The 26,581-nt window shown below is 27.3% G+C and overlaps 1 protein-coding gene across 1 annotated transcript in view; it reads left to right on the forward strand.

Annotated features, from left to right (window-relative positions):
* The first annotated feature begins 3,475 nt into the window (after positions 1 to 3,475).
* cad (caudal) overlaps positions 3,476 to 26,581 on the forward strand; it is a 36,391-nt gene continuing 13,285 nt past the window's right edge. Inside the window, exon 1 of the mRNA XM_014417490.2 lies at positions 3,476 to 3,833. Coding sequence (XP_014272976.1) covers positions 3,557 to 3,833 — 277 coding nt within the window. The 5' untranslated portion in view covers positions 3,476 to 3,556. The remainder of the gene's footprint in view (positions 3,834 to 26,581) is intronic.

Here is a 26,581-nt window from a genome sequence, read left to right on the forward strand (position 1 = left end):
TTTTAGTTGTTAAGTTTTAAATTAAATTTGTTGCAGGAAGATCAAAAAAAAAAATAAATAAGATGTAATGAAGTTTGCCATATGTTTCCATATTATTAAGACTTAATTAAAAAAATTCTAAAAATTATTTTCCAGATGTCTGTGTTTTGATTTGTTTTTCAAATATTAGGGGTTGTTAAGAAAGTCCAAAATTTTGAATCCCTCTACGGAACGGGCTGAAAGATTGGACAAATTTCTTGCACTTAGTCCCTTACTATAAAATAGACCATTCAATCATTTTGAGGTTGTCTTTTGCTTAACATGAGATTATAGCACTCAATGGTTTTTATTTTACAATAGTAACCTAAGTTGAATCACTTCAAATCCAAGGTTGGGTGTAAAAGGAAATTGTATTTTGCTAAAATATGTAAATACAATTCGATAGCTATCTTAATTTTACCTGTAGTTATTTTTTACTTTAGTTATAGGAGTAGGTATACATATTGGAGTAATCAAATGTTTTTGTTTTTTTTGGAAAATTAGAGCTTTAGACTCTTAGGTTCATGTTTGAATAGGATCGTTTTAAAAATGAAATTTATCTTGATAAACTTAATATTCGATGTTTTAAAATATTTTTATATACATAGTTCAGAATTATTTAGTTTTTACGTGGAAATAATGTTCTCATTATTACATTAGTAATCAGGCTTATTATGACACTAAATGTATAAGAAAAGAATATAAAAGAAATTTTATATATAAATATAGAAAACATAATTAAGTATGGAATATTAAAATGTACTTAATTTAATTGATCTGCTCAACCTACTATTGAAGTAGGTTACAGTGCATATAATAATTTTTATTTTATTATTGAGTTCGCTTTATTTTTTATTTTATTCATTATTGATAATATTGCTTACACTTTTTTTTTTTTTATATTTCCTTAGTGTAATATGTCCTTTGGTCAGAAATAATCTTAAATTTTATCAACATCTCTGTTATTCACACCTTTTCCCGTAATAAAACATTTTTTTTCCATTTTATTCTATATACATACATTGATAACTTTTTTTTCTTCACTGTTTTTTTTTTTTTAATATAAATTGTAGTATGTAAGAAGTAGAACAAAACGTTACCTATTCCTACCAATCCTTCTATCAAATATTTGGGTAAAGTACATTAGAGAGAATCGGAACAATAAAATCCAAACATAACAATTAGTTATATATTAGTAGTTGTTGAAATAATAATAAGGTTGAGTCATGACAAAGCTGTTTTTAATCATTAGGATTTCATTAAATATTTATTTTGATTTTTGTTTATTATTTGTTACTTAGATAAAGGTAAGTTTTTCTTCTTTTTTTAAAAGTTCAACAAATATGGAGCCATATATTCTAAATAATATTTCCAATTATTTATTGATGGTAAATTCTGCATATTATTATTTTATATTTTTTCTCTGTTTGAGGTGCTTAATTTTTTTAGTTAATACACCTTCTGTATCAGGCGTTCAAGGGCAGATCACAAATATGTTTATAAATTATATGAAAAAAATAAAATAAATAAACAGCCCGAATATAATATAAAATTGTTTCGGATGAATATTTGTTCTTAAAGCGAAAACATTTCCAAAACAATAAATGTACAAATTCATCACTCATTTTTTTTTCTTCCACTACTTGTTTTCATCTGGTTTCATTAATTTCCTCTATTACTAATGTAATAATTAAAGAAAATAAAAGCTCTTTTATTCAATTTTAGAAAGAAATTTTGCAAACTGTTATACGTGTAAATATATTTTTTATATAAATTAGTGGATACTTATAGTTATTGTTGACTATAGCAGAACTTGTTTTGCTAACAGTGCAATAGTTCCGAAATGCAAATTTATAATGCATTGCAATGTTGCATAAATCTAATTATTTGGTATATAAAAATGCTTATTTAGGTATCCACCATAACGCAAGCAGCTAAAAGACAAATTAAATTTATCTGTTTTTATTTATTTATTCGGCATATACTCATATATGCAATGTGTAGCTTTATTCGTGAATATTTTTAATCTTATATTTACCTGTTAGTTTGGAAGCTGATAGCCCTAAGAGGAATTCTTGACACTATCGTGTATCATAAATCAATTATATGATTGCATGAGATCGACAGAAATTAATTAAATAAACATTCCAGGATGTTTTATTTATTTTTTACTCCCACACCATCAGCGCTAAAGTGCAATGATGTAGGAAGAAAGAAAAAACAATGTGCTATATATATAATCCGAAGAATACCATCTCGTCTTTAAAAACTTTATTGTTGCTTTTATTATTGATTTAATTTTTGGAATAAAATTCTTGGTTTTGAAATTCTAATCACAAGAGTTCTCATTGTTTTGCAATATTTGTCATATCTTACGGGAAAATGTTGCTCACAAATTCAAATTTTGGCACTTTGACATTTAAGTCATAGGAAGTAATCTATTTGTTTGTTAAAAAATTGCATATTACAACATACTGGTTTTAAGTAATATTTTTATTTATGTATTGATTTATATTCTATCGTTTCAGAAAATTTTTCTTTATTAAATAAATTAAACTTTTATATACATTTGAGATTTAGTATTTTTCATTTAGTCACTTTGTGTTATGGTATACCTTATTTATTTTAATTCGTAATAATTGAAATGAAAAATTCTATTTAAAATCAATAATTGAAACAATAAAGTCATGGTAAATTGGATTTTTCTTTAAGATTTTGAATATAATATTTTTCTTAGGTTTAAAAAGTGAACGTTAATACTCCATTGTACTTTTTTTAATAAAGTGATATTATTTTCACATCTCTTTTACATTACTATCGTATTGTGGAAACTTTCTCCAATCCGCATCTTACAGAATCATTTTTAATTTGTTCACTCTCAAACTAGGATGTATATTCAGGCTAAGGTATAAGTTGGAAATTTTTTTTTTATTTATCTGTTCATGTGTTAACATTCCATTGTACTTGCTGATATTATTTTCATTTCTCTTTCATTTGAGTATCAAATTCAGTAAATTTTTCTCTATCCTCAACCTACGGAATCATTTTAAATTTGTTTCCTTATTAAGTAGCATGTTTATTTAGGCTATGTTAGAAATAAAAACAGTATATTGCAACACGATTGAAGGTAGGCAAAGTAATATACTTGATTTTTAAACTACACTCATATAATGAATTATTTTTAAAAATCTAAAAGCATTTTGGTTTGTAAAAAACTAATAAGATGTTTATTTATTATTTTTTCCTTTTGTTCAGTACTTAGCATAAGGAAAAATGTTTTATCCATGGCAACATAAATTAAAAATCATATTTATGAAAATTAACATATCTTTCCATACTGAGAAGTTAATTAAAAAGGACGGGAAAATTCCAAGTAATAATTTCTGTGAGAGAACAGGGGTTCCACTTAGAGGGAAGTGTGTGAGGAGGCGTGGCCAAGGAAAGTGAGGGAATCGGGAGGCGTGGCCTGACCCAGGCGAGGGGCGGTGGACCAGAAGGGAGAGAAGCTCAGTCATCTAGTAGCTTTCAGTTGGGTAAGATGTATTATCAGCAATATAATATGTACAAGCAGGGGTGGTACGGGTACCAGCCGCAGCAGTACTTGAGCTGTATGCATGAGGAGCAAGGGTGGCTCGTCCAGCAGGCTCCTGCTGGTCAGATCCAAGAACCCGTGGTCCCCGCCGGACAAGAGCTTTGGGAAGAACCACACCCCCAGCAACCGCCACCCATCGAACAGCCTCAACACAGGGTACCTCCGCCTCGAAGCCCGTTTGAATGGATGAAGAAACCATCCTACCAGAGCCAACCGACTCCTGGTATGTACTTAAGTCTAATCCTTACTTACTGATAAGGTTATGATAAGGGGCCTAGCAGCTGTGAAGATAATATATTGAATTTTGGTTCATTGCTGCTAAAAACATGTATAATATTTTTATCATAAATACGTAATATACCAAGAAATGAATTTTATGAAATTGATTAACTTTGCATGTGCGACGGGTTGTTTATTTTTTTTTTTGGTATGACCCTAAGCACGCCGTTGTAGTCGTATAATTCCACAGAGTATGTTTTCCTCAAGCTAGTGACTTTGTAGAATAATTCCTGATGCAATACTAGATATAATTATATACTTTTCCTGGTCTTGAGAAATCTGGTTTCATTAAATTCAATTTATTTTATTTCCTCATTTACCAAAGTAATAATTCAAGAAAATATAAGGTTTTTCATTCGATTTTAGACATAAAGTTTGCTAACTATTATACATGTTAATATTTTTACAATCATATTTTTTTTATAAATGTTTATAATGTACAATTAATATAACATTTTCTTATAAATGATTTGTATGTTACTTTAGACCTTGTATAAGATAAATTAGAATAAATCAACAATACTCTGGTACTTGTACTGGCACTTAATGAAAAACTGATAATGTTATACTAGGTTATAGTTATCGTAAAATAACTCATTATTAAACTTAAATAAATAACGATAATTTTATAAGCATATAAATTGTTCTGGAAGAATTTTATTTATTTATTTTTCTTTTCCAAAGGAGAAAAACTACCGATTACTAACACTCAAGGAAGCTATAAAATTGATTTCTCCTACGCTGATCCGTTCAGATTGATATACGATTTAATAACTAATAATTCATTATTAAATCCTTGTATGATTTCTAGAACTTTATACAAAACGCTTCCGTATACCGAACGATAAATCCATTAAAGTACATTCAGTAGCGTTTACAAAAGATTTGTTACTAGTTTTGATTATTTCTATATTACTTAGTGAATTTTGAACACAGAAAACATGAATTAAATTATGAATTCATGCAAAATTCTACCACACCATATTTATTAAATGTAGTTTATGGTTACTTAGCCACGGTATAATAAATTAGTATTAAAATAACAATATATTTCCATATTACCAAAAATAAAACTATTTTAAACTACACTAATAGTTATATAAAACAAATATAGGTAAATAAGTTTCGTTAATTATTTTAATATGAAATTTTCAGTTTGAGTTTTACAACTGAGGTAAAACAAACCAACTTTCTTATTACATGCTTAAATGGACATTAATGCCATCAATTAAAACTTAAAAAGAAGTTTCTAATGTCACAATATAAAAAATTATTAATGTGTTTTGTAAATGTATTAACAATAGTGAAGATTTGAACTTGTCAGATATAAATTATAAACTTATTCTTATTTACAACACTCCAAAGTATTACAATATAATTCTTGTTTACTGTAGATCTGTTTAATCCTGGCTTTGACGTATTCATTAACGTCTAAGAAAATTTAGAGTATTAAATTATCAGGGAAAATTCCATTTTCACTAGGAATGTTTTGATAAAATTATTAATAAATTTAATGATTTCATTACTACGTTGTAATTTTTTATACGAAAACATTTTATTAGGCGAATATTTAATACACAAGTTTCGGGATATAAAACCGCCTAATAAAATGTTGTGTATCTCAAACAATATAAATTACTGTATATATGCAATAATAATTTTAACAATATGTAAAAGAAATTTTTTTATCTTTTACCTATTATAGTATATTAATAAGGCATTGTGAATAACAGGACATATAATAAATATAAAAATTTAAAAAAAATAAAAATAAATAAGTAAATAAATATATACATATATGTTAATGCATTCCAATATTTTTTTTTCTAGTCAAAAACACAGTTTAAACTATCAAATTCAGTATGTATAAATGATATGCAATGGATTTTTAATTGTTTACTAAAATTTAATACAAGTATTTTGAGAAATAATGGTTAATACTTTTTAATTTTGAAGCATATGCCTGATTTATGTGCATAGAAATTAGAATTGTGTTCTTTAAAAGAAGAAACACTCAGTAATGTCAACGATTTTTTTTTATTCCCTCTGCAACTTCTGTATTGATATAATAAATTATTTATGAACATAATTTATATGAAATCAGATCTAATATTTTTTTTTTTTTCAAGAAGAGACTTAGGAATGTTCGGTATAAAACAATTTGCTGACTAAGCCGGAAGTATTTAATAGATCAATGCAACAAAATAGAAAAATAAAAAAGTCGTTTTTCTTAATATACCAAAAAAATGCAAGTGATTATATCAGGGGAAAAACGGCATAGGAGTCTAAACAGCATAGCAGATACTGTGCACCGGATGTTTGTTCTGTGGATTTAGAAATTAAACAGCTGGTGAAGATAATGTTATTTTGACATTCACGCTCATGAAACACACCTTTTTGTTAAAAAAATCTATCACGAAATAAGCCCAAATTTCAAAAGTCAAAAAATATAAAAATTTTTCCCAGTTATAAAAAATACTAAAACGTGAACAAACTTGAAGAATGAAATGATCATTCAAAATTTTTTTATGAATGAACGAGTATAATTCATTGTACTTTCCCCTAAAACTAACAAAAACATAAACAATACATAAATTTTATGTCCTTATCCTAGATGCCACCTTTCTGTATATATGCTTGTAATAAAATGTAAACACTACACACAAAAATGTTTTATAGCACTATTCTGGTGTGTGTAAATAAATAAATGGTCCACAATCCCATAAGCTAAGGGTAATAAGTTAATTACTCGTAGTAAATAAAATTAAATGCTGTAGAATTATTTTCAAGTGCTTTGTAGTGTCTTTTATCACCTTAGTCGCGCGAGCGATATTTTAAAAGAGTATTTATTGATTATTTTTATCTTGTTTAACATCAATACGCCCTGTCATTTTAACTTATCTTAAAGCTATCTCATAATTAGTATTTTTTTAATAATATTTAATATTAAAAAAAATTCAAAATAAAAATTAAAATAGGTTGATCAATAAGTTTATTTATTGGTGTACCTAGGTTAGCATTAGGGTTCTGAAATTAACATTGTTCTGCTCAACATACATCAATATAAATAATTATATCTCATATTATTATTATTAATCATTAAATAAATTTGCTCTTTTATTTAAAAAAATACTTTTGATTTACAAGTTAAGAATTCAAAAAAATTGAATTTAAAATGTTTACTAAACAAATTCTCTCAATTTATTTCAAAGATTACTTTAAAAATATATTTCATTTCAATTATATAAGCAATATAAAAGAAATTTTTATTCATCTGTTTTTAAATAAAGACAATTTTTGTTTATATTTTTATTATTACATCACATTAGTATTTAAATGCAACTCTAGTTATAACAAAAAAGGAAATTTAATATAACACTGTAACCATCTAGATATTTTTAAAATTTAATATAGGCATTAAGTAACACATTATTTATTCTTAAACATAAAGGAACGAAATTAAACTTTAATAATATATGTGTGTACAACGTGAAATGAATTTATAGGTCGTAAACTATGTGTTAAAAATTTTAATATAATATAACATTAGATAGAATAAAGAACTTTCCGTTCCAGAAGATCTTTGATATTTGTATGTTTTATTTTTTCCCCAATGAATTGACACTTTGAACTAGAAATTTATATACAAAGTATACCCACATATTCTTACCTACGGTATGTAATTTATATAAATGTACATTACCGACTATAAACGGTTTAAAAAAACAAAACAAGAATTTAAAATATAGCAACATATTTTAAAACATACTCAAGTAATTATTTATAAGATTTATATATAAAAAAATTAAAATTAACTAAGAGACATATAGAATTAAGCTTAAGATAAAATATAATATACACAAACAAATAAACATGAAACAAAATATAATAGATTCAGTTTATTAATAAATAAAAATAAACATTATTATTGCTGTTATTGTTGAAATTCTATTTTGGGATGTTATTTTAAACAAATAACTAACTGCGATTTATATAATTTTTAATACACGTGTTTATTTATCACAATTTGTTTTAGCTCTACGCTTCTTGTAATAGCTGTTGACTGCTTTAACTTTAAATTATATTTAGGTTTTACATTTTATAATAAATAAATTAAATTTTAGAGCTCTTTAACAACTAATTTAATGTTCTCAAATCATTAAATATTCCAATATAAGTTTGCCTAAACTCAAATTCAACAGTAAGTGCAGAAAAGATAATGCTAACAAACTGTTTTTTGAGTCTCATGTGTAGAAGGCTGCCATTACAAGGGTGCCATAAATCGGAAGAAAGGTCCAAAAACCTTTCCATTTGGAAAGTCCGGTGAAAAGGGTTCCTTCAAAGTTGCCGACTAGCCACTGTTTTGACATGTTTATTGGTAGCAGGTAGCTGGTAGAAAAGCAATACATATTACACGCTTTTTTGGCACGTCAACAAGTCGGTGCCTAGAAGAGCACCCATCAGATAAAAGCACACATGTTTGCTTGACTGAAAAAAAAAAAAAAAAAAAAAAAATGACTGTCAACCAACTTGACGTCTTACTATTCACTATTGGGATTGCTTAAGAAGTTAAACATTGTTTTAAAAATATTATACTATTGTACAATCCATGGAGTAGTATTCCAACGATTTCTTATCGCTGTCAAATCACTATTAAGACAACCAAAATTAAAATAATTTAAGCAATGTTTCAAGTCTTTATAGATTCATTTTAGATAATTAAAATAATAGGAGATAAAAAATTATCTATATATTAATAAGTTTGTTAGCACTTTTATATAAAAAATAATTAATACAAATTTTCTAAGTATAAACATTGTTCAGTTCTTATTATACTGAAATAACGCTCATTTTGTTAACATAACGATTAAAAAACATTTTGCATCAATACCAACAATTAGAATAATAACATTTAAACAAATTAGGTTCAATTCTTTTACGCCATTTTATTAAAACCCCACCACAATTTTTGTGAATAAAATATAATAGACAAATTTTAATCTTTTTTTTTTTTATTATTAATATATTTATATTCTGAATAAAATGTAAAAATTGTGTTACTTAAATAGTCATATATAGATATGCCAATAGATTTACCAAACTGTACTTCATCCACTATCCACATACCGGTGTATATAAATATATTTCTGGCAACATATAGACAAACTTGCAACATGTACAGTGCTTTAAACTAAGCTTAATAAGATTACATGGTAATCTATAGTGTGAAAGCATAAATTAGCAAATGATATAAGACTAAATGGTTCAGTCCTTTTACATCTTAATGTATTGTTTAGGGAATGCTTTCTTCTCCTTGACAATTTTTAGTGGCAGAACTTCAAGTTCCTAATAGAAAATTTATCGATTGATCCAATGTTAGTTCGGTTCTAGCCTAAAATATTTACTTTTATGCCATGTTAATACAGTAGCATAACCCGACTTCTCTGTTAACACTTAATACATCATATTAAACTTATTAATATAAGTTAAAAATTCTGTAAAAAAAAAATGTATAACGCACAAAAGACACAATGTTACTAAACCAACGGTTGCGCAAGGGGCGATTTGATCAGAATCAAGCTCCACCGCCAGATTTTTACTTAATTAAGGGTAGTCAATTTATGAGTCTGGGTGGACCTCAGGAGGGTTCTTAAACCCACAGGGTTGACTCACGGCCCTTGGAGTTGGTAGCATAGCGCCTTACCACAGTGCCACTGCGCTCCCCAATTGATCTTTAGTGGTTAACGAAATGTTTTCTCATTTGCTCTTGAAAACTAAAACTTTTTTTTTGGCTAAATATGACACTATGCCTTCAGATTCCACTCGCAGAGCTGTCAAATAAAGTTAAGTCGCTTCCGCTTGACTGAAATGTACTATTTGTTACAATTAATGATCTAGCTTTTCATAAAACATTTCAATAAAAATTATCGTTCTATGACTTCTAAAAAAAAAAAAATTCTTTTTAGTAAGGCTTAATATTAAGATGTTTTCTATCTCGAATGTCCTGCTCCCACAACGTTGTCTCATTACATTCGTGTTTGCTTTGTCACTAAGATAACGACTGTCTAAAGCTCACTGCCTTGCCTTTTTCAAACAAAAACATGCCTTTAGATGACTTCTAAAAATTACATTTTGTTGTACTTCAGGTTTATCATTTATTCATAATTGATGTAATAATTGTGTGATGTTTAAAAAATAAGATATTGAGGTGACAAGTAAGGTTTAAACTAAACAGAGCCTCTTGCTGTTTTTCGAAATGTTTTCACTGACGGTGTATTCAGGCTTTGCTTTTGTTGCCTGAAGATAATATACAAAGACAATGTCTACACAATTCGTGTTTCGTAACTTCTGTGTCATTGTATGCCGATACATGTGCAGGATTTTGGCACACTGGCATTATTCCACGTTAATATTCCTATAATCAATGTTAAAACTGTCGGGACAGTATTCTTTTATATTATCAGTTAGAGCTTCATCGAGGACCGGCTCGAGATAAACTACGTCTTGTCCGGGTTTGCTTTGGCGCTAGTCGGATTTGAGTCCGTTGAAAGGCCATAAAATGAAGGCAGTAAACCAACCTCCGTCACCTTTATCTTGAATTAAAGAGATATAAGATATACAAGTTGATCTGGCAGCGATGGTTGTGCAATGTTTGTCCCTCTTTGTTTGCTTCTGTTTTTGTCTTATCTGGCAAATTGGAGAAATCCAAAAGTTAACAAAACCGAGATATTTATTAAGAAGACGATGATGAAGTTCATCACGTGACCGACGTCGCGTCCCTGAACCACTCATCTGTCAAATAAGTGAAGTACGACACGAGCTTATGAGACATCTTTAGGTATTCTCACCTTGACACATGTCATACCGTTATATATAACTTTTTAATAGATATGGTTAAATTTACGGAAATCTAAACTGGAATAAATACAGTAAGTAAACAGGTTGGGTGTGTTTCAAATTGTACATAGTAGGGTTATCCACGATGTTGTGTTAAATGTAGCAAGCTTTTACATGCTAAATGGTATTATAATATGATTGTGAGCAGCCTAATTTAAATTCCATGTTATATGTTAAATACAGAGGAACTCATAATGGATTTTCTTGGCAAGTTATTTAGTACCCTAGGAATCTTTACAAAATATTCAATAACTTCGGGGACAACTAACATATCAAAAAGACAATAAAAACAAAATGGAGTGCTCAGCTGGTTTGTTTAGTAACGTCATTCTCCATTTAGCAGACCTATTAACAGACTCTCAACCATGTCAAATGTTATAATGGATTTACTATGCTAAAAGAAAGAAATATTTCTTTATTTAAAACACTTTAACATGTTAAATTGAATATTATGAATACTCCAAGTAGCTTTCCTAACGAAACAAATTTAATATGAACCCTATTTATTCATATCAGCTGTACTTCTATGCATAATCACCGTACTATCGTCAAAACAAGTCACGTTTATAAATCATGTTGCCCTATTGTTGTCTTAGCGTGGAAGGTCATTGTTCCATTCAATTCATTCATTCTGTGAAATCAATATGTAAAATTATTGCGGATACTTAGTGATATATTAACCCATTCAAAGGGCTTTTAGTTTTTTTTTATATAAAAACTTGCAACGTTTACATAAAATATTATTTTAAAATATAATATTATAATATCTAGGTGAATTAAAAATAGCATTCCGACATTAATCAAATGCACCAATAGTAGGCATTTAAGATTGCAAATACACAAAATGTGGGATTTTTGAAGAATTAAAATAATTTAATAACTTAAATATAATTCAAATTATTGTTTATATCGATGAGCTTCAAGTTCCCATTCCTATTGCTTGCCCTACAAAAATATGAGGCCAGATTTGGAACTAAGCAAATTAAAAATAAATAAGATTTATGCGTTGTATTATTGCTTAGGAGGAGGTTATATTATTTAAAATAAAGTGATTTAAAAACAATATATATCTCATTCTAAATATGAATTTCGAATTTTAAAATAAACGAAACAATATTACTAATGATTTGAAATTAATCTATTTTTCAACCAGTCCATATACGGATTATATTTTAAGTCCTCTGCTGTCTAAAAATGTATTAGTGTAAAGCAAACTACTCAATATATTTTATTTTATTCATTTAAAAATGGAACTTCCATTTATATTTTCTCAAATAAGTGAAACTATGCGTAAATTGTTTATTTGCTGTATATCCCGTCTATTTAATTACACATGCATGTATCTCTATTCATGCATTTATGCGATTACTTGCATAAATCAATTAATGTTCAAGTATGTACAATACTTGCATACTAATGTAAATACTATTATATATGATTATTAATCATTTATTAGTGGCGCAACAGACTCAGCGGTTAATCGCCTTTGCCTAGTGATCCCTGTTGGCTGTGGACCTTATGGATATTTAGGATTTTCTTAGATTTCCTTTTACGTTATCCATCCATCTTCCCTTCGGTCTTCCCCTAGACCTAACTCTATCCGGCTTCCCATTATAGTCTTCTTACCGTCCTCGTTTTCTCCATTCTCTGGATATGTTGCAGCTATTTCATACGCTAAACTCATGCGAAATGGGTTATAGCAAGATCGCTTTATTAAGTAGACCTTGTTTTTCTTATGCCTTGAGCTCCTTCCTCCCGTTTAGACCCTACTATCCGTCTTGAAATTTTCCTTAACGATCATTGCGTTCTGCAGATGCCTTATTAAGGGTCCATGTCTCGCACACATATATAACAACAGGTCGAATAATTTTTTTTATGGTCTAAATTTGTGTGGTCTAAATTGTCTACTTTTCAAAACGCTCCAAGAGAAAAGTACGCTATATTAGGAGCCATAATAATTAGTTAAGATACTATAGAAGATAGAATAATACAAATTATATCATAATAATAAATGTAATAATAATAATAATATAAAGTTAAGTATAAGAATAGTAAAAAGTAATTTGTTTTTATTTATGTAGATAGATCAACAAGGCATTGTGATTCAAGGCGTGTAAAGCACATTCATGTCTTATCTATTCTACATTTTCTTGACACTTTTCTATATCGTGTAAAAAAACACTGAACCACCAATCACAAATCCCTTCTTAAGAACTAATATTATTCCAACTATTACGTTTTAATATACACTACGGATTTTCTAAATTATTTCTATTGTCTCAAATACATATAAACAGAATGATTCATTAAACGTTGTGCAACTGTAATACCAAAAACATTTTTTTAGTTTTTATTGGATACTATTTCCTTTTTTTTAAAAGCTTATTTGTTCGTAACGGACTTGATTAGTTTCAGTTGCGAGAGAAACCTGAAAATTCTAATGTAAAATATTCTGATCTTTATATATTATTTCTCAAAGTTATTTTTTTATGTTTTATTTTTTGTCCCTTGGTAATATCTCCTACAATATTTTATTAAAACCAATAATTGTGCTAAGAATTCTATTATTATTTTTATCGCCAATCTTCAAGTTGATGACCCTAATCAGGTCTCATTCTCCCATATCTAAGTCCTTAATGAAGACGAAGGAAAAATATTAAGTGTTTTAATATCACTATCAAACCCTTCAATAAATAAAATATATATATAAATAATAATAATTACTACATAGAAGGGTTGACGGATTTATTTGGCCCCTTGAAACCTGTTTTCAAAGGAGCAAAGAAATTTAAAGATAAAAAAGTGATATCTGACGAAATTGTACTGAATGATAAAAATGAATTTTTTTTACAATAAAATAGGTAATTTTATATATATATATATATATAAAGATTTTCGTCCGGTAAAAGAAAAATGTTGCAAGCGTACTCAAGAGACCTCTCGTCGCCTCCCTTGACGAGACTCAAGGGATGAATAAGGCAACATCAACCCCTCATTCCTAATATCTTCTCTCTGTTATATTTTTCCCAACACGTGCCGCAAGCATACCAGCATATTTCATCTTAAAATCTTTTTTTTTTTAATAATACATCTGTAAATAGTGTTTTTGCCCAAATATTTCAATTTGGTGCTTACAAAAAATAATTTTTTTAAAACTATATTCATGACATATTTTCAATTAAAATAGATCTGAATATTAAAATCACTATTTTTTTTTTTTTTTTTTGAGAATTTTCATTCATAAATAAAAAAATTAACGTGACAGCATTTTTATCCGATTGAAAAACCTTCTAACAAGACCAAATAAATTTTTAGTTATTGATTTTAAACTATAATTTAAATCGTATAAAAAGTATATAAAAGAAGATATTAAAATAGATATTTAAAATATTTAATTAAAAACTATAATATTAATCATGTATAACCACTATATTTTTAGTAGTAAACCATTTCAAGTGACTAAAAATAATATTATTTTTTAATTATACGTTTTATATAATAAGCGAGTAATAGCTCAATTTTTTTTGGGTGTAAATTTGATAATTGGACAATTTTCCTCCAACTAGTACTTCTGTTATTATTTTTCGCGCTATTTTCTTATTCAATAAACGAACAACAGAATAGGAGAAACTAAAAATTTCTCTTAATTATTTCTAAGATACTGCAATAATTTTTCAACTTGTTATTAACAGGAATTTTTTAACTTGTTAACCATCAGATAAAAAGCAGTAAGCATCGCTTAGACGTAATCGCTATCTTATCATGACTGACGTGCAAAGAGAATTTTTTTAACTTTTTTTTTTTATATCACAACTCCACAAGCCGCCGTGTAATATATTGTAATCATTCAGTATACTATTTTTCTCATCATAAAATATTCAAAATAAACTGAATATTGTACTTGGAAATAATTATATGCTATGTTGTTGAGGTGCAGATAAATTGGACTTACGTAATATAATCATAAAACCTTTCTTCCGTCAATGATTAAGCGTTTGATCTATCAAATCGCGACAAATAGATTATTTTGATCCCGAAATCAATACCAGTTCTAGAAATATCTCTAGAGTTTTTAATGCTTAAATTGGTACTACATTGTTACACAAGGAACTCTACGGGAAAATACGACGGTTTTTAGTTAGCTTAGAAATTAGTTAATTAATTTATATTGAATTATTAAGTAATACATGAATAATCTGTTAACTTAATGAAACTGTTAAATGCAAGATCCAATCACAAAGTATCTGAAACAACAGTAAACAATTGACTATTTAGCGATTCGTTAAATCAAACATCATTGGGATTGAAAAACGTAACAATAATCCAGACTATAATAGAAGAAATAGCACACCACAAATCAACAATTAACTTACACTCTACAAATTCGTTCAATTGTTACTGTCCATCTTGAAGCTTGTTTACATGGTGACAATTACCACGACAGTTGTTAGACAACAATCAACAGTTATTGCCATGATGTAAACTAGATTCAATGTGTGACTAACAATTTTTCTGTTATGGAAGTCACATCGCACTATCGTACAACAGTCATAGTTAACATGTGGCAGTCCAAACTTATGTAAACATGAACTGTCAGCGTATAAAGGGCTCATACACACAGTATTGTTATAGTACTACCATCCCTTAATTTACTATTAATAATACTCATATTTCTGATTAACTAATTGTTGGAATAATTACAACAGGTTTCTTGTAACTATTTACGCTTAGTTAGGACACTTTTAACTGATCTTGTCCCCTCATTTATGGAGAACAATAAAGCTTTCCATACATTCCTAGACCTTCTCTTAACCGTATCACTGATAAGGAGTGTTGGATTCATAATATCTAATCGATTCCCAGCGGTTCTTACTCTTTTTCTCACTCTTAAGTGCTGAATTACTGAATCGACTCTTTTATACAATTCTCGGATTAATTGTTTTATCTTATTCCTTTTCTAATTTCTATTATATAAAATTACGCTTTTTCAGGCAAAAAAATTTCTTTTTAACAAAAACAAAAAATTAACTATTATAAGAATTACTATTAAAAACATTTATTTTCTTTAATTAAATAATTTTTATACATTAATGAAAAACGCTAAAAAATAAATCAAAATCATGTAGCAATCCTCATTTAGGGTTTTATTTAGTTGTCCTAATGCAAAAGAAAAACTAATAATAATGTAAAATTAAAAAAATTGTTTTTATGTTTGTTAAAACCATTACACATATAAATTTAAATATAAGTATTTTACCATATTGCCATAGCGGCGTGCTATCCCTGTAATAAAAAAATAGGTTGTCACATATGCGCCAATCAAGCCATCATATATTACCTTAAACACCAATTAAAATGTTTATTCGACAGTAGATAAACGTTTTGAGAGGCTGATATAAAATAAAAAATAAAATAAAAATATTCTTAATTTGTGTACAAGGATAAAGTAAACACAGCAAAACTATTCAGTATAATTTCAAATTGATAAAACATGATTACTTACAATTTTAAAAATATTATTTATAATATTAAACTATTCTGAATGATTATCAATTTTCATTATTTAAATAAAGGATGTAAACGTAAATTGAATCACATAAAATTGTATTATGATGATCGCTGCAGCCGAGATATATCCGTATTTTATAACGAATAAATAAAAATTAAATCGAGAAGACGCTGCTAAAAAAAATCTTTTTTACTGAGTTAAAGACCAATTTTTTTAATAATATTTTAATATTATAAATATTTTATTTAGTTATACTAAAGAACATTCAACGAATCTAAACGTTGGCTTATTACAATAGGTTCCCGTTTTAAGTCGTTTTGAAGTAACGTTATTGGCCGATTTACTCCAAGGAACATTTTACATCAAATAAAAGAAAACTAAAATTTACTTAACAAAGTTCTTAAAAAAAATAATTTTAATAAATATTAAGTCTTAATTTTAAAAAGGTATTAAATAAAAAATGTGTTCAAGAGTTCAGAACAGACATGTATTTATTAGTGATATAATATAGAATTAGTGATATGAATACGGAAACAATCACATACGATATGAGTAAGCATTTCCTGTATTTACAATACAAAAAAAAACCTTAAAGGAGTAAAATTCCATTTTATTTTTTTTTATAATGTTATTTCTTTATTTATTTCCGGTCTTTGTTAAGATTATATCAGTTAGATATTTTAACAATTAATATGAGTTATAATTGTAGTAAGCTTTATCGTAAACAGTGTATACACTGAAAGTAAACAAAAATAAAGTCATAGAATAAAGTGACGGAGGTTTATCAAAAACCATATCTGAATAATAATAAATAGGTTTATTGAGAGCTACAGTTCAATGAAATGATGAAATACAAGAATACACCGCTAAATAAAATATGATGTACTTCTTCGACGGATTTAACAATATATATACACACACACATATTTATAACATATTAATATTTCAGGACCTTAGATTTTAATAGATTCTAGAGTTTCTTAAGGAGGTAATAAAACTTATTTTTAATAATAATTTATGAAGTATCTTAAAGATATCGTTATCTATATATTTTTTTTCGATTGAGAGAAGCTATCTTATCATTGTTTTTTCGGCCTATCAAATATCTCTCCTTTCCACAAGCTGAAATATATTATGCACATAATTCTTCTTGTCTGTGTAATAAAAATAGCAAAATAATAGTAAATTAGTTTTCCTGAACTTCCAGGAACCGGAGACAGTGAGCAATTAACTCACTCCCCTTCTGGACTTTTCCATGGAGGCGTTAGTTCATAATCTCAGGTCATTTAAATAACAAAATTACACGAAGTACCAAAATTTCAGACCACTTGGGGGGGGGGGCTAAGAAAACCGTCCGCCCCTTAAAGTTTTATTTTTGTTTTTTTTTTTTAAATTCGTACATTTCTTTACTTTTTTTGCTGAGCACCCACACCTCTGACGAGGTTTAATTTAATGAAGCAACTAGGAAAATACCTGGTAATCCTGCAGAGCATCATATCAACTGTCGTCCATTCTGTGACAGCATTCAGAGTTCATAAAGTCCAAACGAATCGCTAGGAAGGCCTTAGATGAAGTTACAAGCTTTCCAAAAAATCTATGATGACAATTATATCACTTAACAAGGTATAATAAAAAACAGGAACAGCTGTGTAAAATATAAAAATATCAAGTGATATATTCACATGTGTTGGCTTAAAAATAGTAGTTTATTCTTTTAGTAAACACCAAATTTTTTTTTTCAATTTCTAAGTCTTATAATTTTTTATAAATTATAAAATAAAAGCCCTTATATTTGAAAAAATACAAATAAATTATGAAACCTGGGTTAAAATAAAAAAAAAGGTTGTTCATGATACCCTGAAAACAGCAATGAAATAATAAAAAATATTATTGTTAGATATCCATAATTACATAATATATAATTATAAATCGGTATTTTACACTAATTTTCCTGGATCTTTGCTAAATATATAAATAAATATTATGATATTAGTAGTATTTTATATTTTTAAAAACAATTAGTTTTTTCAAATTTATTGATTTTGAACGACTTTCAACGACGTTTCAACCCACACCTTGTAGCTCAACAAGGGAACTAGTCCCCCCTTTAATTGGGATTACTTTCATTTTCTTTTTACCTTGTTCATCTTTTTTGCTATCTCCTTCAAATTCATATACGGGCAACGATGAATGTATAGTATTTCATATTAGGTTTTCCTTATGATTGGTATTAATGAATGCAGAAACAAGAACACTTTCTATGCAATGGGATACTTTATTACTCCACCGGGTTTACTTTTCGTGCTCCAGCTTAAGTAATTCCAAGACCACTTAGGTCGTAGAAACATGTACACCTTCTTGGCGGGTTGATCCCAAAAGGACAGCCACTACCTGGAGTGTGTTAAAGGCAGGGTCTTAGGGGGGTGTAATAAAACTTTATTGGTCCACCAAACCGGCCCTAAATCACTTTGAGAAAAATCTCCCTTCCTGGAATAATAAAGGGCTGTACTGCATATGTTGAAATACTCAAGTTCCAAACAGTTGTACCTTGAGTCGGTACTATTCCTGAATCAAACAACAATAAAAATACTACTTAGTAGATTTTGTTCTTTGTTTGTATTACACCTGTAGCTACTAGTATCCTGACTATGGACTGACTATCTTTAGTAGGGGGGGGTGCAAACAAAATTTATAAGCCCCTATATTTAATTTAGCTTCCTGATGTTTTGTAGCTAAGGACGATTAAAGCAAGACTCTCATTGTTTAACGTGGAATACAGATCACGACCATCGATATCCCACAGGGAGGAAATTGCACGGGATCAAGTGGGATTTGAACCCCAACATTTTACGTAGTGTAAAATCATAATCAGCAACAAAATTTCCATAAAGTTCTATGACGCGTATTAGAACCTTGATCAGTTTGTGCAACTCAACGCTATGATCTTACAGAACCTCGACAGCAAATAAATTTTTAAATTAATACTATTAAAAATTTAAAAAATATTTGCTGTCGAAATTATTTTAACAGTTAGATTTTTTATTCTAAAACGGCCCTATATAACATAAAATTTTAAAGAGATATATGATACATTAAATTATACTTTTTAATAACTAATTAAAATAATACTATTTGTAATAAATTATGCTGCTTCTAAATCAATTATTAAAAATAGCATGTCAACAAAAAAATTTTGATACATCGAATGAGTAAGAGCAACTCAATACCATAATCAAAACAAATACCAACAAAATAACGTATTACATTAGTGCTATACTTGATCAGATGTTATCCACTGTCCGTTTTTAGTGTTGCTTTAAATTGGCTATAAAACTTATAAACTGTTGAAATTGTGATGCATAATCCTCCTTAATTTAACAAGAAATTTTATATACAATCCTCTTAAATTTTACATAGAATTGATAATACATTATCCTCCCTAATTTTACATTACATTTTGTTACATTATCCTCCTTAATTTTACATTACATTTTGATACTTAATCCTTAATTTTACATAAACTTTTAATGCAGAATCCTCCTAAATTTTATATAATATTTTGATACGTTATCCTCTTTAATTTTAAATGAAATTTTCATACATATTCCTTCTTAATTTGACACGAAATGTTAATACAGAATCCTCTATAATTTTACAAGATATTTCATACATAATCCTCTTAAATTTTATATAAAATTTGTATACATTATCCTTTTCAATTTTACATAATCCTTAATTTAACATGAAATTTCAATAAATAATCCTTAAATTTTACATAAAAGTTTGATCCATAATCCTCATTAATTTCACAAGAAATTTCATACATAATCCTCCTAAATTTTACATAAAATTTGGATACATTATCCTCCTTTATTTTACATCACATTTTGATACACAATCCTTAATTTTAGTACATGCCCAAGACGTTTTGTATAACTTTTTCTATTGTTTTTAACAGATGGTATGTGTAAACTTTACCAATAACAGTAATTATTTTTACTTAAATTATTCACAACGGTATTCTTTAAACAACTGTTTTAAACAGTTTATACAATTTATTTTTTTATGAAATATGAAAATATTAATAATTTTTATTATTTAACCTAAATTATTATTAAATAAGTACTATTATCAATCTCCTCATTACTTCTCATAGTATAAAACTTAAAAACCTAAGATTTGATTAGGAATTTTTTTTTTATACCTGTTGTTACTTAACAACAACCTTTTACATCTTAGAAAGGGTTTCGTCTGCTTTAAATCACTCTAAGCCCTTCACTTTTAAATTAAGTAGACTTACAGAAAACATAGGTGATCCACTATTGTTAGGAGGATGGAGAAACAAGAAGAGCCATGGTACCTGGCAGCAATCTGTGTACGCTTATCACAAAGGAAACAGGAAAGGGCCGATAGTGTTCTTTGTCGTCTAAGCCAGGACTACTTTTGTGTTGCCGCTAAAGTTGGTGTTCCGCAAACATGTTTCGATATTTTTACCAATCGTTTACCTTTTCCCGTATCGGCTGGTTAGAACACAAGACACTATCTATAATAATTGCCGGAGTATCTGTTCTTTGTTAAGTTATATACATATATATATATTGACGAGTTGACCGTATGTGAATTTTAGAAAGATGGTTAGGGCAGCGATAAATATATATATATATATATATTTGTATTTAACTATTTATTGCTGACATTTTGCCCAATAATTTAGCTCTTCTAAGCAAAATAATAAGTTTCAAGAAAGGTGGAATCAATGTAAGTGCAATAGTGACATAAAACAGATGTAAAATAAAAGGCATACTAACTATCAACAATAGTTTATATTTGCTAGATATTTTGTATAAATTTTTGATAGTTTGTATACCTCCACCTTTGCAACTGTTTTAAGTCACTCTGTTACTCTTATATTGACTAATCTATCTTATTATCTTTTTATTGTAGCCCTGATCTACATGACTAACATTGTAGGTTGAAACGTCGGAAATGAATAAATAATTACAATTTATTGATTCAAATACATTATGGTATATTTAATTCATGGCAGTAAAATTTTTAAATTTCAATCAAATTAAATGACGTTTTGATTTAAACATGTGTATTTCCAGAAAGAACTGGGATCTTCTTAATCATCAGTTTAAACTACTCAATTTTCAAATTATGCTGTTAGAGACTAGCATTAAATTTATTACTAATTTATTATTTTTTTTATGTCTGAGCCTCATGGATAAGTAGGGTTTGATATTAGAAGGGGGAGTAGAGAGAATTGATCAAATCAATATCTTTTACTGCATTTGATGCATTAAAAGAAGGAACATAGGTAAGCAAATATCATATATATATAAGAAAAACGATCTGCTGTATGATTTCGAGGCTTACCAGTTGTCTCTGATTACTAATTAATGTAGCTCTTATTATTAATAACTCACTCCCTAAAACTTATAATATTAGAATAGCAAGATTTCAAATATCTAAATATGTACACTATTCATAGTTTGTAAGCATTATAACGTATAAAAAAATCAAATCTGTCCAATTACATAAAAGTATAGAAACTCTTGCCCCCTCCCTCCCTTTGAAAATTTAAAATTAGAAATACAAAAACTGTTATTCATATACAACGAAGCAATTTAAGATAGAAATAAATGAATAATTTTAATAACTCATTAAAAATTACATAAATAAAATTCAAAAATATTAAAATACATATAATATTTTGTAAAAATTACGTTCGACCATTCTTTATGATATCTAAATTATCCTTTTTTAATTAAAGTAAAATTAATTAGAATATTTTTTAAAGTTAAATACTTCATTAAAAAAAATAATAATAAATATTGTAAAATTTTATTGTCATTAAGTTATAAAACAAGGTTTGGTAATAATATAAGATACTGCTGAATATTTTTATAAAACAAGCCAAACGCCTTCATTTCTAAGTTGGAATACGGACATATTTAATTTAAAAAGTAGTTTTTACCTCTGCATCTGCATTTAGTAAAGTTAAAAATAATATTCTATGGTTTTTAGGAACATTATATAATATATACTAAAGATTAAAGGACTTAAATGGCATTCAGTAAAAATTTAACATATTTAGGATACTTTTTTATAATTGTTAAATTAGATATTTTAATAAGGTTGTTTGTCAAAGGATTTCTGTTAAAAAGTGTCTAAAACGTCGAAACGTCGTTTGTGGACCAAAAATAAGAAGTTAAGATAAGTTATATTTTTTAAAAATGATTTGAATGCAAGGTAATCGTATCATGTAAAAAATAATTAATTACTATATTTATAAGGTTATAGGAGATCCTATTTTTCTCGGATCTAATGTACTGTTTTGCTTTTACTTCTAGATATTTTTTTCACCAGCTGTTGCTGCAATACAAAAGATAGGCTTCATGAAATCTTGATAATAGATAGATTTGATTAAATAAGTCTACACAATCTTACAAAAGTTTCAACCATGTTGCATTATTTCTATTATTATATTTAAAAAAAAAAAAAATATCACAATTGAAATATTGTATTACAATGGAACGGAAATATGCGTAAGTAAAAAAAAAAAAGACTAAAACATAGTTTTAATTTCTTCGTAAAAACAAGTATTATACTTAAATACCTTTCATGATAAATTGAGTTCTAATCTTATCAAAATATTTACAAAATGGCGATGGAAAGGAACGGTAATAAGGAAAAACAAAGAATATATTTCATAAGGAGAGAAAATACTTTGTTTATCTTAAAATTAAATAACACTTCGTATGAAACGATAACGCCAAAGCCATTTAGATTTTGTCGAACGTTTGTTTTCTGGTAAAACCATAAGGGCTTTGTGCTTATTATTGTGTTGTAGTAATGAATAAATGTTTCAAAAAATTCTATTAAGAATGTACTGCATAGCAATAAACTGGGTCGATCCCATTCGAAATTTTTCGCTCATCTAATTGATATCAAAAAGGATATGCTTGATAAAAGTGCACATGTATGGAAGAGTAAAAATATTAGTTATATATTTAAATTATGAATTACAATAATACAGTGTACGTCCATTTCTAGAAAGATAATGAAAACATAGATCAAACCTAATTTAGAAACTTATTAAAACATATACTAACTATGATCCATTTCTCAAAAATTTGTAGTCAAAGAATACAAGAAGTGTATATCTGCAAACATATATAAAGACATGGAATTCATATAGTATAAACAGGTCAAAATCCTTGATAAATTTAATATTCAATAAATAAAATCAAAGTGGAATCCCATCGAAGAGCTGTGGATATTTTCAGAGCCCACGTGCTTCAAGATTATGCTTAATTTTTAGTTCTTGAAGGTGGGATTATCATTATTTTTTTATTAGAGATAACAAAAAAATACAAATAAAGAATATGATAATAACCTTTTATCTTCTTTTTTAATTTCAGATTTTTAAATTACAAAGTTTTTGAATAATATGGTTTTGGATATGGATTTAAAAATTTCATAATTTCATTTAATAGAAGAATTCTTTGCAAGGATCAAAGTAAAATAATAAGATATATTGCTAATTTCACATTATATTAAACATTCATTCCAGTCATTATCCAATTAAATATTTACAGTTAAACAAGAGAAAAAAACATTTTTTTTTTAATTCTTAACGGTGTAGAGTATTATGATATGCTATGAAAATATTTTAAATTATTTGGGAATCATTTTCAAAATTTATTTATTCATTGCTATTTGTCCGCTTCGTCAACTTGCTGTAATTATTAAAAAATAATTTATTTGTTAATTAAGTTGTATAGCCATTTCTTTGTCTAAAGTTTAATAACCATTACTATATTTATCTCAATAACTAATAAATTAGAGATTTGTATGATACTTTAGGAAATTATTAAATAAAAAATATTCAAATGCATCGAATGAGTTAGTTATTGTCAGGAAGTAGAATGAGCTTAATGTATTAATAGAGAGTGACAGGGGCCTTTAAAAGGAGAGAGCCTCCAGGCACAAGGGGCCCCCCTTATTCAGGTTAGAATTTTTTTATTTTTAAAAAATATTTCAGATAAAATCAACACTTAACCAAATAATTGAATAAATAAACAAACATTTGAATATTTTAGGATAAACACATTCTCAGGTGATCAAATGTCTCAAAAGTAAAGTGGCATTGCATACTCTACAAGATGACCAACGTTTTCCAAACTCCCAACTTTGCTGCCTAACAAAATTTATTAATTTATTAACTCATTAATATATTAGATGTCAATTTCTTACTCTTGAGTAGGTAATTAATTTAAAACATGCTTTATTGAATCATTTTCTTTTAACCATTTTTCCCCAATCCTTCAGCACTTAACGGGACCTTAAAATTGATAGAACCAAGTTTTACAGGCTACTATGCTCAATTCGATTGATTACAATTATATGCTTTTATTTAAATCACTATTAAAATATTATTTGTTATTTAAATTTTGATATGTTAATGAATGTGTGATAAGTTTGTGATTTTCAAAAAATCAATTCATTTGATCCTCTTCTTTAGTTTAACGATTAAACCCAAAATTATATCCTCAATCAGTTTTGTTTCCATAGTGATATCTGAAATGTCATTTTGTCCACAAGCCATCAAAATCTTTCAGGCATTATAAAAAAGTAACTTTTTGAGCCAATTGCTCATTTAAATATTAAATTAATCTAATTCAGTTTCAATGTACTTTACTATTAAAAATATAAACAGTGGGTTATAATTCTTAGAGTGAGCCTGAAATAGATCAATTGTAGTTTGGTTTTCATAAATTTATTTCGAACGACAATGGTCAGTAAGCAATGATTATCATCAACACTCTTTTTTTTTTTTTATTAATGTTTCATTTATATTTTATATTTTTATTGTTTATTATATTGTACTTACTAGAAAAATAATCAATTTAAATGGTGTACAAATTACATTTTATTTTTAAAAACAAAAATAACACTTTTAACTTGTCAATTTTGAGTAAATTTAACTACGGTCTGTTGGTAGCATTTACTTAAAAATTAATTCATTTATAAAATTGTTCTACATGAACCTTCCTCTTTCCTTAGACTAAGGGGGAACCAAGATTTCTACTTCTTGCTCTGCCAGTTTACAGAGATCTTTAATTTCTGAAAAATAGTGTTGGATAATACTTCATAACAATTAAATTACAGAGAAATGAATAAATTAAAACGCGATTTCAATTCATACACAACGGAAACGATGTACATTGCCAATAATCCATGTCATTCTTAATAACATAACGTATTTATTATGTTAACCTAGACGCAAAGTGGATTTGAAGGAAGGGCGCCGAAGAAATACTAAGCCTGCAAATCAAGCTGTTACTTGGCACTAACATAAGAAACTTGCAAAATCATTTCTGGTCATCTTTGCCTATCTAATTATTTTTATTGTACATTAAAATAATAAATTTTTGTTGTTTTTTAATGACTTGTTCAGCACCTGTATAAATAAATAAATAAATATTATTTATATATATTTAATTCAGTTTATACGGTTTATTTGAGATATAATAGTTTGCATTCCTTTGACAATAAAAATTTAAATTCTTGTTTGACTGTATTATTTTATTTATTGATTTAAATATTTTATAAAAAAATTTAAAAATCAAGTGAAATATTGATTCATATATCTCTATAATTAAAAATAATCAAGTTAATACAACTTTAAAAAATTATATACACTATTAATATTGCACATATTTAAAATACCAGGCAGGATCGGTGTTATATATTATATATTAATTAAATGTACGTATGAAAGAATACAACTTTATAACTTATTTAAACGTATGTAAGAATTTTATTAAATTGTTGTAAAAACCAAAATTAAATAAAATTGTCATTAAAACTATATTGTTGTAGAATGATCGAACATTCTACCAAACTATATTGTATATTAAATTATAGTGAAACAGAAATCCATAGAGATAATTCTAGTATTTATGCCTATATATACTGCGCTTAAATAATTTCAGAAATCAAAATGTCCAATTCTCAGGCCACTGCTGGTGTACGGTATTTGAAGTTTGGGGAGCGGCATCCTTTACGAAAAGGAAAAAACTACAATATTTTCAAAACAAAGTCCTAAGAATCGCAGTTAATGCTCCTTGGTTCATAAGAAATAGCCAATTGCATCTCGAATTACTTGTGGAGTCAATAGAGGATTACATCAAAAAACGGTTCATGAAGTTCCACTCCCAGTAACCCATAGTTAAAGGAGCAGTGACCTACAACCTGGGAAACCCAACCTCAACCCG

This window comes from Halyomorpha halys, unplaced genomic scaffold (genome assembly GCF_000696795.3).
Source record: "Halyomorpha halys isolate HHAL.00 unplaced genomic scaffold, Hhal_1.1 Scaffold158.1, whole genome shotgun sequence".
Classification (NCBI taxonomy): Eukaryota; Metazoa; Arthropoda; class Insecta; order Hemiptera; family Pentatomidae; genus Halyomorpha; species Halyomorpha halys.